The sequence below is a fragment of the Hirundo rustica genome, chromosome 7 (genome assembly GCF_015227805.2).
Source record: "Hirundo rustica isolate bHirRus1 chromosome 7, bHirRus1.pri.v3, whole genome shotgun sequence".
NCBI lineage: Eukaryota > Metazoa > Chordata > Aves > Passeriformes > Hirundinidae > Hirundo > Hirundo rustica.
In genome coordinates, this window is record NC_053456.1 from 4,912,098 (window position 1) to 4,926,508 (window position 14,411).

At 38.5% G+C, this 14,411-nt stretch overlaps 1 protein-coding gene across 1 annotated transcript in view; it reads left to right on the forward strand.

The window, feature by feature from the left end:
• The window catches only part of LRP1B (LDL receptor related protein 1B), a 498,089-nt gene that overhangs the window by 395,322 nt on the left and 88,356 nt on the right, over nucleotides 1-14,411 (forward strand). Inside the window, exons 58-60 of the mRNA XM_058421333.1 lie at nucleotides 3,066-3,188; nucleotides 6,916-7,097; nucleotides 8,860-9,059. Of these exons, the coding sequence (XP_058277316.1) occupies nucleotides 3,066-3,188; nucleotides 6,916-7,097; nucleotides 8,860-9,059 (505 nt within the window). The remainder of the gene's footprint in view (nucleotides 1-3,065; nucleotides 3,189-6,915; nucleotides 7,098-8,859; nucleotides 9,060-14,411) is intronic.

The following is a 14,411-nucleotide window of genomic DNA, read 5'->3' on the forward strand; positions in this document are numbered from 1 at the left end:
TCTTTGTGTAAATCTAATTTTTAAAGTAATTACTCTAATTTATTATAACAGAGAAAACAAAAGGTGAAAAACTGCAAAAACAGCAAGTCACCCAGTAAATACAGAACTGCCATTTTTAGCAGTCTGCTCTCCTTCTATGCTTCACCTAAGTGTAGTTACTTGCCACAGATTAGATTTCCAAAATCTGTTTTAATAAAACAATCGATTTCCTTGAATACCAATGGGTCAACTGTAGTAAGACTAGGAAATTATTTACTGCCTGTCAATATCATCAGGCTTTATTTAAATTCTTGTGTCACTGTGCTGTGCACCTTAGTGCCACAAGAGAGGTGCTCAGGTGCTCACAACAGTAATTACGAAATTAACCATCTTAAATGAAACATTGACTTTATTTAAGCTTAGCAAGCATTATGAAGTCTGTCTGTTCTCCTGAAATCCTCCTGATTCCCTCCCATTTGCATCTCACTGCCTCTCCCCTCTTTTGCTGGTGTGCCTGTTCATAGAAGCCCGTGAAAAGAGGGGAGCAACAGGAAATTTTCTTCGTGGTTGGTGCTAACAGAGGGTCCTGAATTCAATGGGCTCCTCTTGGGCGTGTTAGGGACCGAGCAGCTCCAGCCACTGAACAAAATGTGTGTTTTCCATGTTACATTAACTCACTGGGCTGATAAACACCTCTGCTATTGAACCTACTGGTCTTTGCTCCTGCAAAGGCAGCATTTGGTTTGAAGGCCAAAGAGGGATCTCTACCAGCAGAACAGGGTGGTTGTGTCCCTTCTGAGGACATCCTTGTGTCCTTGTAGTGCCATGATGGGTTTGGCTCTTTGCTGCACATCTGCCAGGTGATGGCAAGCACCGGAGGCTCTGGCAGAGGAGCAAACCCACCCTTCTCTCTGTGTATTTGATCTGTGATTGCCATTCTAACAGCTGTTCATAAAAACTCAGAATAAAGGAGCTGAAAGCAGGAGCTCATTCAGTCTTGCCTGAGTTACGTGCCAGCTTTTTCCTCTGTTTTCTTTCTTTTTTTTTTGTTTTTCCAAATACACATAAACAGTACAACTGTTTGAATTGTGTCTCATGTATCGTCTTTGCTTTCCATTTCCTTCACTCTTAGTCATCAAAATCCTCAGAGTTTCAATGGGCAGAGTAGATAATCTTCCTCCCCATTATTTGTGATTTTTATCTCCATGTTTTTAACTGGTGCACCAAGGGAACACAAACCGCAGCCAAGGATATATTGTGTGCTGTGTGTAACAGGAACAGGTTTAACATGAGAGACTAAGGCAGCTAATGCAATTTGAAACCTTCCCTATTCCTTCTAAAAAGCAGATTTTTTGTGAAAAGACAAAAAATTATGCTAGGAGGGCTTAAGTAAGATATGTATATGATAAAGAGGAAATTATGTGTGGACAGAGAGCCCTGTTACAGACGTGCAGAAACTTTTTACCTGCAGTTGATGTTCTGATAAAAATTGAAATTAAAATGACCCACAATAAAACACTTGAAATCAAAGATGTGCAGGCAGACAATTCTCTGTATTAGTCTTGATTCTTAGGAAACTTTTACAGTGTTGTGGAATATATAGAGATAAGGCCATATTTTTTTACAAATTGCTGACTTTCATTTATATAATGTTATAAAATTGTATTAAATAATATTTTGTATTCATTGACCTGATGTCTCCTTGGTTAAGAATTTGTGGTGGGTTTTTTCTGTCGATGCAATTAGACCAACAGAAGAAAAAGAGACATGAGAAGTGTTTTGCAGCTATGACTGACAGAGCTGCAGTTGGTTTTGTGAAAAGTGTGTGCATGTGTATGATATTTTTGAAAAATGAGAGTGGTCTTCCTACACTGAATTATTTCAGGCTTTTCTTGATGATGATTTGCACAGCCTAACTACTCTTTTCTCCCATATTTTGATCAGGAGGTAGATTTACAGTAATTACTCAGTAGTAGATGGCGGATAAGCCGTGTATCAGTTTCTGTACCATTAAATATTGTTGTCCTTAGTTCTTTATTTTTGAGCTGGCTGGTCCAGCACTCCCCTTGCCAGCAGTGAATTGCATTAAAGAGGGACGTGGCTGATCCACCTGAGAGCAGGATGTCATTGGGCTGATAAGGAAATTGATTACCTGGCCTTGAATTTATAGAAGGAACAGAGACCACATCCACTCCTTTCACCGCTGCTGTATTTCATTGATAACAGCAACCTGGCCTATCAAGAATAATTGTGATGCCACTACCTATCAGAACACTTAGGTTATGGGGCAGATAAGGAAACAAGAGCCATCATCTGAATGCAACCCCCTCCTTCCTTTTCATCTGCTGTTTGGGATGAAAAGCCATTGTCGTACGATTGCTCCTCCCGGCCTGTTGGAGAACCTCAGTTATAATTTCTCAAAATGTGTTGGAGCCACAGGAGATCACCAGCTGACCGCTGGATCTCCAACTTCCATGGTTTCTGTATCTACCACCTCTGTGTCTGTACCCACACACACACATTTATAAATATATAGAGAGAGAGAGAGTACCTATAATATGGCATCTAAGAAGTCAAAACCCCTCCTCATTCAGGAATTAACATCAATTTCTTTTTGCACCAACCCCCATTTTGAATTCCTGATTAATTTATATTACGAAGGAATCTTTTTTTGTTGTTATTTAAATGTCATAATGATTATACTATTTCTGGTTCTCCCATATAGTTTGCCAAAGAAATTCCAAAAGTGGTAATCTTCAGTGAAACTGGGCAAAGTTTAGAAGTATTTACTGCTAAGTTTCATTTAAATAAGAGTACATAAAAACACAGGAGCCTCACTTAATTTCATACATCATCTGCATTTTTTGAAGTGACCCAGTTAATTTGTCACCATATTTATTTCTGTTACAGTCTTTGTCTTACTCTGTTTACAAGTAATGTATGGAAAAGAGAGGGAAGTGCTTCAGAAATATGCAGACAGTAAAAACAAAGCATTAGGAATATTAAATGTGTTTTGGATTCTGACTGCTATTCAGTAGTTTGTGTTCAAACATTTGAATAAATGGACTTTTATTTTCTGTTTTTAGGGGCTGAACAATGTGATTGCAATAGACTTTGACTACAGAGAAGAGTTCATTTATTGGATTGATTCCAGCAGACCAAATGGCAGTCGCATAAACAGAATGTCTTTAAATGGAAGTGACATCAAGGTAATTGGGGATTAATAGTGTCACTGCTAGAATTAAATTCTTTGAGTGTTTTGGGAAATGCTTCTTCATACTTTTAACCCAGATTGTGAGGCTTTGGTGTATGAATACAAACACAGCATGAGCTAGCGTGGTAAAATTTAATTGCGTTTGTATCTTATTTGAAGTAAAGATAGGGACGAGGAGCTCCTGTATTTAGGAGCTAAATTCCTTATGACTTACCTGACAGTTTACTGAATTGGCAGTTCCACGTGGTTTCCAGGATGCCAAAGAGAAAATGAGCTATAATTAGGTGTAAGCTGTGTAAGTACACTGGTGTATTATTTCTTCCTGTATAAAATTTCCTGTGATCTTCTGCTTGTTTCTGTTTCACCACCACTTCACTGATAGTTAAAATAACTCAATGTCTTTGCTGTGAAGGGTAAAAGTGCACTCTCATTTCTGCACAGCCTGTCTGTGCTGCCTCTGTAGTGGATTAAGTTCACAAATCCACTATTAAGCACATTTGTTGACTTATGTGAACATTTTCCCAGAACTGGTGATAAGCAGTAAGGAATTTGTTGTTTATTCTATTATGTCTGACCTTCTGAAGCATGGGAGTTAAATGAGCAGCAACATATTCTGTGAATTTTGTTCCCTCACTGCACACCAGTGAATGTGCAGAGAGAAAAGGTTTGTGTTTTTCACTGAGTTTGGTGTGTGGACTGACACATCCTCAGAGCTCGTCGGCGTTGGTCCTCGTGAGTTAGGGTTTGGAACTCACTGGCTTCAGTGAACCTTGTTTGCATCCTTCACACCAAAATAATTGCTCTTAAAAAGAAAAAAGAAAAAAGCAAGTGGAAAACCAACTTCTGGCACTCTGATTGCTTTGGGGGAAAAGTAAAACCCAGCATGCACTCAAAAGTTTTACCTGTGAGGGGAAAAAAATAAAAGAGAGGCAAGTGTGGGTTTCAAAACCCATTAAATCCTTGAATCATATTTATTGTCTTTAAACAGTTTCCAAAGCATCCTCCTCAGCTTCTGTCCCTTCTGGATGATTCAGTATTATATAAGGGCTGGGGATTACTCAGACTATTCATTTCTAATCTTAACTATTTCAAGAAAAGTAAAGAATTTTTTCCAGCCAAAAATGTTCCAATAACCAGTTAGAAGAATAAAAAAAAAAAAAAAAATTGCTTTCTACTGATTGATTAATCATTTTATTTATTTATGAAAATTTTTCAGAAAGCTGAACAACCAGTAGAAGAAAATTAGGATGAGGACATGGAAGATATTTTGGTTTTCCATCAAATTGTAACTTGCAGTTTTCACAAGTATCATGTTGATGAAAATTTTGCTCATATAGGATGCCATGTTCAAAGCAAAAATCATAAAAAATAAGTCCATTTAATTTTCATACAAAAAAATGTTTTTTCTCTGAAAAACTTGGCCCAGATTTGGCCTCTGATAGCTAAAAAAAAAAAAAGGTAAAATAAATTGGCAAGGATTTTATGCTGTAGCTGTCTAAAAATCTGTCAGTAACCTTTTATCCAGTCCCAAATTTTTTGGCTCTCTGACTTTCTTATTAGGATGCCACAGGACATCCTTAATAACTGACGTTATTAAAAATTATTTCAAATGAAATTATTGTAATTATTTATTCAGTTATTTAAATGCTGGTCTTATTATTTGTTATCTAGCAACCCTGTTTACATATTTTAACATGGGTTGTTTTTTTTTTTTAGTCATGAGAGAGAATTTTTATGATTGTCACCCTGAAGTTTGGATCTCTCATTTTAATATTTTCCACTTGTGTTACTCTTTGCTCTAAGCAGATCTGCTCTCAGTGTAAGTGACGCCATTTGACGCGTTGTCTCAGATTCCCCTTGCAGGAATGGCATTTCTTCAGCACCCCAGCTCTGGGAAAGCCTGATGGCATCTCATTTTTCTTCTTCCTCTGCTGATGGAGGAGATATTTACAGAACTGAAATGACAGTTTTTTCACATGGATGTGTTCAGAGGTCAACACAGTGTTTTATGGAGTGCTTGGGTTCCAATGTTAGTGGAAAATGCAGTAGAAAGCTGGAATGCACATTAAGTGCCACGCTGGTGGTCTCAGTGCCTGGGACTTGTTGAAGTGACTCTCCCAAGGAAAAGTCATCAGAAAGGGAGACTCACCACTAGTATGGTGCTTAGACAGCTAAACCACAATCTAAATTTTCAGAGTTCTTCATTTCTGCATGAAATGTCCCTTGTGCCAGTGCAGCAGTTGCTGCATTACACATTTATAAACTGGTGAAGCTGGCAGTGTGAAGGTGTTAGAAAATAAAACATCTTATTCCCATTAAAAAAATCAGTGCATCCTGGAATTTAACTTTTTAAAAAGATTTTATAAGGTGATAAATTATGTAACAACCTGAGAAGGTGCTTTTACATATTCATAACCATAAAACTGATTTAAAGCATCTCACAATTTCCCTTCTTACCTTGAAGGCTTTTCTGTGTCTTCAGATGGTAAATAAATTTAAAACTAGTACATTTAGTTATACCTAATACAGGTTTATACATGAAGTTTGTACTCTGGTGCCCATGCCCATGTTAATGATGAAGACAACAGTAAATTAGAATGTACATCACAGTAATAAACCCATTATTAGTGCTTAAGAAATCCCATAAATTTTCAAGTATTACTTTCTGACTTGTGGGGGTTTTTTTCCTGAAGTTCTAGTTGCACAGACCTAATCAGGACTTAATCAGGAACAGAATAGGTCAGGATAGATCTTCTCAGGAATAGAATTTTTAAGAAGAAATTGGACTCACATGTCTGTGGATATTCAGATATTACTGAACACTTGCCATGAAGTACTGCCAGACAAGCCAGACTGAGTCATGCCGTCATGATGAGATTTGTAATCACATACGTCCAGAGGAGTTTGTTCAAGTTCCAGAATTATCCAAGTCATCAAAAACCCTGAGAATAATACATCCCTGTCAGTAGTCCGTAGGCTTTCCAGTAGGTGACTAAATTGCTTTTGTCTCTTTAACTGTGTAGTCCTTTAGAAATTTAACTAGTTCTTGGGAAGCTCCTCGTTCTTCTGCGGCATGAATGTTGGCAATAAGAGTACAGTATTTACTTTCCAACCAGTAACTCGCTGAGCGCTCTCGTGCTCTCTCTGTCACGATGACATATGGCACTGCTGTGACATTAAAATGAAGGATACGCTGACGGAGAGAAGGGGGAGATGAGAAGCAGATGTGCTCAAGGGCACACTGTGGGCAGAGCAGCCTCACCTCCACCCCGTTCTGTGGGACAAAAAATAGAATAGTGAAGGGGAAAAAAGGTTGGTTTGCTTCAGGGTTTTGTTTTTTTTTTTTGTTTTTTGTTTTTTGTTTTTTGTTTTTTTTTCTTTTTACATTAAGAGAAAACTAGAAACTTAAAATGAAAAATCTAAGATCAAAAGTTTTTAGAAGTTCGTGCATAATGGAGAGAAGACAGTAATTCCCTCTTTACAATGTGGTATGTTCCATTCTCCCTCACTAGGAGAAAAGTGTCACATTGTCATAGCTGTTTAAGAAGTGTCATTACCTGAGCAATGTCAGTGTTTAGCAGTAAATAATACCCATTTTTCACATGCTGTATGTCACTGTATCAAATATCCAGTCTCTCAATATCCTGGTGTCAGTAGCTCTCGAATTGTTGTTCCTTTTCCGTTATTTAGATGAATCATTAGTGTAATTTTTGCTTTTCCAGGTAATTCACAATACAGCTGTTCCCAATGCCCTGGCTGTCGATTGGATTGGGAAGAATCTCTATTGGTCTGATACTGAAAAGAGAATTATTGAGGTGTCTAAACTCAATGGCTTGTACCCAACCGTCCTTGTGAGCAAGAGAGTGAAGTTTCCCAGGGATCTGTCCTTAGATCCCCAAGCTGGGTATGAAGCAAGCAATTTTCAGTACTTCCTGTTTAATCCTGATTTGATATTAAAATATTTTTATTCAGAAAATAGAAAGGAAGTAATACTTAGTTGTTCGTTGTTGTTTTGGTTTGGTTTTTTATCTAATATTCAGTGATAGGAGAAAGTTGTTGTGTTGGTCTGGACTCTACCTAAACAAAGAAAAGCAGTGTCTTTCCTAGCATAAAAATATAATCTATTTCATTTTCTAGCTTCTAGATAAAAGCTATTTTCTACTATTTCTTAGAAATAGAATTTCATTATCCTGAAGCTGTACCCTTTCTTCCCTGTAAAATTTGGGAGGGAGGATGCAGACCTTTGTTTAATGTCTTCAAGATATGAATACATGGTATCTCTCTGTGGTTGCCTGGGCATCCCTGAGTATGCAAAAATCACTCTACAAAGTCAGTACAAAGAGTCCCAGTCTTTCAGGAAGGCTTAGATAAATAGACATAAACAGCTTACTGGGTGTGTATAGACAGGTTTCCAAAGCTATTTTTACATTTTTATTGATAAACATAAACCTTTGTTCATTTATTTTAATACAGAATTTTACTGGAAATAAAAACTCAAATTCAGAGTTATGATTTGAAATGGTGTTACTTGTATCGTGGGTTGGTTTTGTTGTTTTTTACGCAAATGAGAAGTGCTCAGTGAATTATCCTGCTGATGCCGTGCAGTTTCCAGAGAAAACATTTTTGGTTGGAGAAAATGGAGAAATTTCCCTCTCTGTGTTGCTTGTGTGGAGCAGGTTTGGTGCCAGCATACTGCACCTGTGTGTTGTAGGATACCTGTGACTGTTCTTGGGGCCGCCATGTCCTCATGCACACAAATTCTCTTCCAGGTGGTTACTAAGAATATGGGCTGCATCTGGATTTTGGAGAGCCTGTCCAAAGCCTGTAGGGCAGAATCAGCTTCCCAGATGGAAAATCTGTCCTGATGTTCTGAGTAATGGCACTCAACAGCAGCCACATGCATCCCTGTACTAAATAATGGGATTTTTCTTTCTTTATGGCAAACATGCTCCGCGTTGTGGTTAAATAGCACGTTGAGGGGAAAATTGCTTTCTGACAGTCTTTATCAGTGTTTCACCCATTTTTAAACCCTCTGTGCGAGAAACTGTTTTAATGTTTTGGGACTAGTACTTCTTGAAGGAATTCAATTTGCATTATGTGGCTGTTAACAGCAAAAAAGTTTTGTAATGCTTGTAAAAAAAATAAAAGTAGATGTAATACCATATTTCTGATAAATTTAGCAGTGATGCCATTTATGCAGGATGTGAGTATCACAAAATCCAGTTTGGGTGGTGCTTCAAATTCTAAGGTATCAAGAAAAAAAAACACTTAAAAGCACATATTACTAATCCATAATCAATTTTAAAAAGCCACACCCAGCATGAGGATTCCTATTCACACCCTTTACATTCAGCACACCTATTTACAGACAGGTCTAGAAAAATGCAAAGATTTATCTGGAAGGTGGAAATATTTTAGAGTAATTACTGATTTATTCTTGAGATCAGCTAACTAAATTAAGTATTGAGTCATAGAATGGTTTGATTTAGAAGACACCTAAAGATGATCCAGTTTAAGACCCCCCCAAGATGGGCAGAGGTGCCATTCACTATCCCAGGTAGCTCCAACCCCACCCAACCTGGCCTTGGACACTTCCAGGGATGGGGCAGGTGCAGCTTCTGTGGTGAATTATGGATGTTTTTCAGCTGCTGTGTTTTGTTTCACAGGTACCTGTACTGGATCGATTGCTGTGAGTCCCCTCACATCGGCCGTGTCGGGATGGATGGATCCAGGCAAACCGTGGTGATAGAGACACAGATATCCCGACCTATGGCTCTCACCATAGACTACGTCAACCACAGACTGTACTGGGCTGATGAAAATCACATTGAGTTTTCTGACATGGATGGCTCTCACAGACATAAAGGTTGGTCAACACCTCAGTTGTTTTATTTTGTTTTGGGGTTTTTTTTAATGCTTTACATGTTATCTATAGTTATGTAAAAATTGCTATTTAAAGCCTTTTTCCAACCTTTTCAAAGATGAATCTTTTCCTTTTATCAATATTTTAAAATCTCCTTTTCTTTTTTGTTCTCTGTTGTGGATACGAATAGCTTTTAAACGTGCAGTACTATGTGTTGGTGGGAAAAATGTCAAATGGAAAAAGAAGCTCTAGTAACAGCAATCTGAGGCAGCCCTGTCAATTTTATACTCTGGCACGTATAGACATGTTCTTGATTAAGTTACAAAGTGAGTGAAACTTGCTGTTAAAAGTAGAAAAGATAGATCCTCTGTGCCATGTGTCAGAAATGGGCTAAAATCAGCCTTTTCTTCTACCTCAAAAAGCCTGGAAAAGCCATTAGTCTGCTCAGCATGAGACCAGGATTTCAAGTGTAATTCGGGGCTTTCCTGGTGGATGGGTGAAATAATAACTTTTGAAACACTTATGTAATGAACTAATCTTTATCACTGTGTTTTGCTTCTCACCTGACAGGTAATTAAAAAGCTTCTGTCATTTATCTATAAAGTATTCAGAAAAAAAATATATTCTACACTATTATGAATAGTTTTCATATTGTATAATTAAAGAACTTTCATTTAAATTCAAATTTATGAAATAGTATCGCTCTTTTAAGTTTTTGTTGGGGTTTTATTTGAGATGAAATTGTTACCTGAGCTCCTTTGTCAAGCTTTACCCAAACTTCATCATTGCTGCAACACTGGTAAAACTTCATGGATTTGGGCTTTTTTAGGCTTTTATCTCATACTGGGTGCCTCCAGGTCTTCTCCAAACCACGACTGATGAAAAAACTACTTTATTTTCAGACCAAAGCTTCACCATGAAATTTAAAAAAAAAAAAAAAAAAAAAAAAAAAAAAAAAAAAAAAAGTAAAAGAAAAACAACAAGTTTTCTTGCCCTTATTTTCATGAATTGTAGGTTATAAATACCTCATGAATAATTCAGTGGCAGTTGTTTGAGACGGTGTACTGGAGACACCCTAGCAGTAGCTGTGAGAGCTGTAAACATTCCCATTAATCTCAGCATAATGTCCATGGTTTTTTTGGGACAAACACCGGTCAGTCACAACCTGCTCACCATAGCACACTCAGACACAGCCCCGAGCTGGATTCCTGCTGACAGTCTGTTCTGACAGAGGAAGCAAAGCTCCCTGCTCCTGTTGATATCATTCCCTGTGCTGCTATCCTGCTATTTTCCTTCTCATAAAATTATCCTCTTACTCTTCTTTCTGGATCTTACAGAAGTGTCTCGGTTTTGAAAGAAAGCTGTCTGCCAAGGAAAGCTAGAGCTGCCCTTGGAATGGAGAACGTAAACCCCCTTCCCTCCAAATTATTATAATTTTGCAATTAGGGGCTTCAAGGCAAAAATACGGGAATAGGAGTAACAGTTCTTTAATAGGAATATTAAATTAAAAAAAAAAATCCTGGAAAACAGAGTCAGGGATATGACCTGGCACCTTGTTGGTCAGGGTGTTGGAAGCAGTCCAAATAAATCCTCCTGGAGTAGCAGATGTGGTTCTGTGGAGTAGAGATGATCCTGCAGAAAGTTCAGTGGTGGCGAGATGGGTCCGGTCTTCCTCCAGGCATCCAGTGGGAAAACTGAACACCTTGTGTCCTTCAGTCCCAGTTTTTATCCAGCTGGGAACAGCTGGCTCCTCCCCACTGTGTGGAGCATCTCCCAATGGGATGATGGGATGTGTCATGTCACTGGTGGGCCCTAATGGCCCATTATCAAGAGATGTCCCCCTGGAGGATGGAGGGGTGGTGGAAGAGATAAGAAACACTGCCCCACCTGGATTTAATGGCTGGGCCATTATCAGAAGGCATCTGCCCCCCTCCCCCCTGGAGTCACAAGAGATAAGGAAAAAACATCTCCCCAACAGTTTTCAGCAGATGAAGTCGAATACTTTTTTTTTTTTGGGTACACACCCCAAGACAAAAGGAAAGAAGTAAATAATAGCCCATGTGTCTCTCTTAGCCCTAAACTGACTGCGGTGGTCAAACCTTTCACAGTCTTCCCTTTTAGCCTGAGAGTTTCAGAATATTTATTTTCCCAAAAATGTCCTCTTGTCACCAAACTCAGGAGGTAGCTGCAAAATTCCAGTCAGACCACCTTCAGTGTCCATTGCCTTGGTCTCCAGCCTGTGGGGTTCTCCTGCACAATTGGGTAAGATCAGTTTCAACTGCTTTGTATCCGCAGAGTTAGTCTTCTTCTGAGGATGCCTGGAGAAGAAGGAAATTTGTCACATAGCCACAGCAAATTTATCCAAATTTGGTACCAGTGAAGTATCTGAGGCAAGCTCCAAAAGCAACAGTGACTTTGTGTAAAGCTGGTGTCATGCTGCTTTTGAGGACATGTCTCTTTGAAATCCAGATGGGATATAAATATTCAAGCCATAAGAAGTGAGCTTTGAGAGAAAGATCCTGAAGTATTTAAATGATGTGAAGGCAAGATTTTTCCTTAGCCAATTGTCGTAGAGGACAAGGTTGGAAGAGACCTCATGGATCACCTAGTCCGACCTCATGGATCACCTAGTCCCACCTTTTCTGGGAAAAGCATGTTCAAGAAGACCCACAACCACATCCAGCTGCGTCTTAGGAGTGTCCATTCCACCATTTCCCTGGGAAGATTATTCCAGTTGCTCAGTGTTCTCATTGTGAAAAGTTTTCCTCTTGTCTCCAATCGGAATCTTCCCAGGAATAACCCATTCCCATCACCCCTCACTTTTTCTATGTAAAAAGGGAGTCTTCTTTTCTTTGCAGCCCTCTTTAAAGGCTGGAATGTGGTGATGAGGTTTCTCTTTTCTCAAGAGTGAACAAACCCAGTTCTCTCAGCCTTTGCTCCATGGCAGCTTCCTAAGACTTGGATTGTCTTTGTGGCCCTTCTCTGGGTCCTCTCCCATCTGCCCACACCTAATGCCATTTCTCACTTTCTGCTGTCAGGAGTTTCACTCAAAACATCATTATCAGATCAAAATGAAGCTGTCGAAAAGTTTCTGTGGATTTAACAAAAGAGTGATAGAATTCTTGGTGTCTAAAACAGATGAAACAACCCCGTGGGTGCTCCAAGGGGAGCTCTGACAGTTTTGCAGAGTTCACACATAATGGTCAATTTGCCTTTAATCAGTCTTTTCCCTTTGTTCCCATGCTCTCCTGGAACAACCAACCAAATAAGACTTTAATCTCTTTGTGATTCAGCACAAGACTACAAAACTTTTGGAAGATGAAATTTAGCCACTGTAAAATAATTATTTTAATAGGGGAGAGTCAGAGAAGTTCAGTGTTTGGAACTGTGATCCCCCTTGGCTTTCTGATACCTGTAATCCACACCGATAAGCACTTAAATGAGAAAGATTAGGTTTTGTCTCTTGTGATAACTGGGTTTCTTGAAGGTATGTTTTTCACATGGATTTCATACTCTGTTTTGCTTTGTCACTTTGAACATTTTGTATTGTCAGAGTTAACTGAGGGGGAGATGGTTGGGTTTGCTCTTTTCCTTTATGTTTTCAAATGGAGAAGGATAAAGACGCAGATACAGTGACCATGTAACACATTCTCGTAGAGGAGGGGAAATAATCTGAATGGGAATGCTGTGAGTGAAGTGCTATTTGTGGCAAACTAAGCATTTCTCACCTGTTTCTGTGACCTCTTAGGGTAAGACTGGCTTGCTCTTAGGTTATTTTCCTGAGACTATGATTTTTGGATCTTAAATTATCTGTTACAAAATCAGAAAATGCCACAGAGATTTCAAAAGATCCAGCAAATAATTAGCTCGTCAGAATTAGTGGATTACATACCATTAAGGGATGGTATCAGACAGTGTGCAGGGTTCTGTGCTCCACTTCAGACAATTTAGGATAAACACAACAGTCTTAGGCTAATTATTGACACACTGTCTGTTAAACCAAGGAGTGTTGATTACATGCAATGTTTACATGTGTTTAGATCTTGGTGTTAACATTTTTTTCAACAAGTATGGGTTTGTTTTTTGGGGATTTTTTTGTTTCTTATGAACCTTAAAGCGTTTTGAGGAGAACATCTGCTGCTTTTCTCTTGTTCCTCTGCATTTCAGCAGAGCAATGGTCTTTTATAATTGCCGAGAGAGTCCTAGTAAGAATTTTGAAAACATGCTAACTAGGCCAGAAATCTTAGAGTACTTGGGAACACTTCTTGGTGCTGGGGGCAGCGATGACCTTGCTGAGCTGTTTGAAGTTTAATGCTTGGTTACATAAACTGTCTTTAGAGCTTAGCCAATGCAGCACTGCAGCATTCATAAATGTTATACACTGTAAATGATTAAGCAAGTATTGAAGCACTAATCTGGCTAAGCATTAAGCTGGTTTACTTATGTGAGCTTTTTTAAAAAATAATAAATAAAAAATTTAAGAATTTGTCAGACTTAGCTGCTTTCGGTTCCCTGCGCCAGGAGGAGATGCAGACTTTACAGTTCCCTGGGTATCTGGTTGCTTCATGCAGGTTTTCCCAACCTTCAGGGCTCCTAAATCCCAGAGGTGCCTGCATTCCCCCATTTCCCTTTGAAGATGAGCATTTCAGTACAACGAAATTTAAAAAGGGAAATCTGACAGTCCGGTTTAGGAAGTACAGAAACATCTTTGACATTAGGCCTCAAACTGTGTCAAGTTGATGCTTTATACTGTAAAAATAAGAAGTTGGGCACTTCATTACTTTATCTGAGAGAGGCATGGAAATTAAGCAATGGAAATGTGTTGCACTTTAACTAAATTATTATTATGATTAAATTACTTTTTTAGCTGTAATATAGTTAACAGAGAATAGCTTTCCTGGAGTACCTCAATTTGAAAAAACACCCTGCTCTTGAGACATCTTCTGCCTGAATGCTTGCAGTTCTCAGAACTGGAGATTATATATGCAAGTTTTGAAGTAACAAGTACGAGAGGTTTGGAGATTACATTTTAATTTTTAGTGCCTGTAATTTCAAAAGTTGCTCACTGTAAGAGGTTTGTTGGTAGAAAATGAGTATTTCTAATCCTGAACTCTGCCACCACAGTTTTAAGAGAGACTATGTCCAATTGTTTATAAAATTGTCCTAATGTAGAGGTGATCTAAAAAAATATAGAAACCAATTCTTTCCAGGTTCATACTGGTAGTTTTCATAGATTTTTCATTTCAAAAATTAGAGAAGTCTGAAAGAGGGTTTGTTTCTCAGAGCAGATGAGAAGTAGTTCTGATTTGGCTTTTCCCAACAGGCTTTTCCCAACTTTTGAGGAGTCCATAGGAT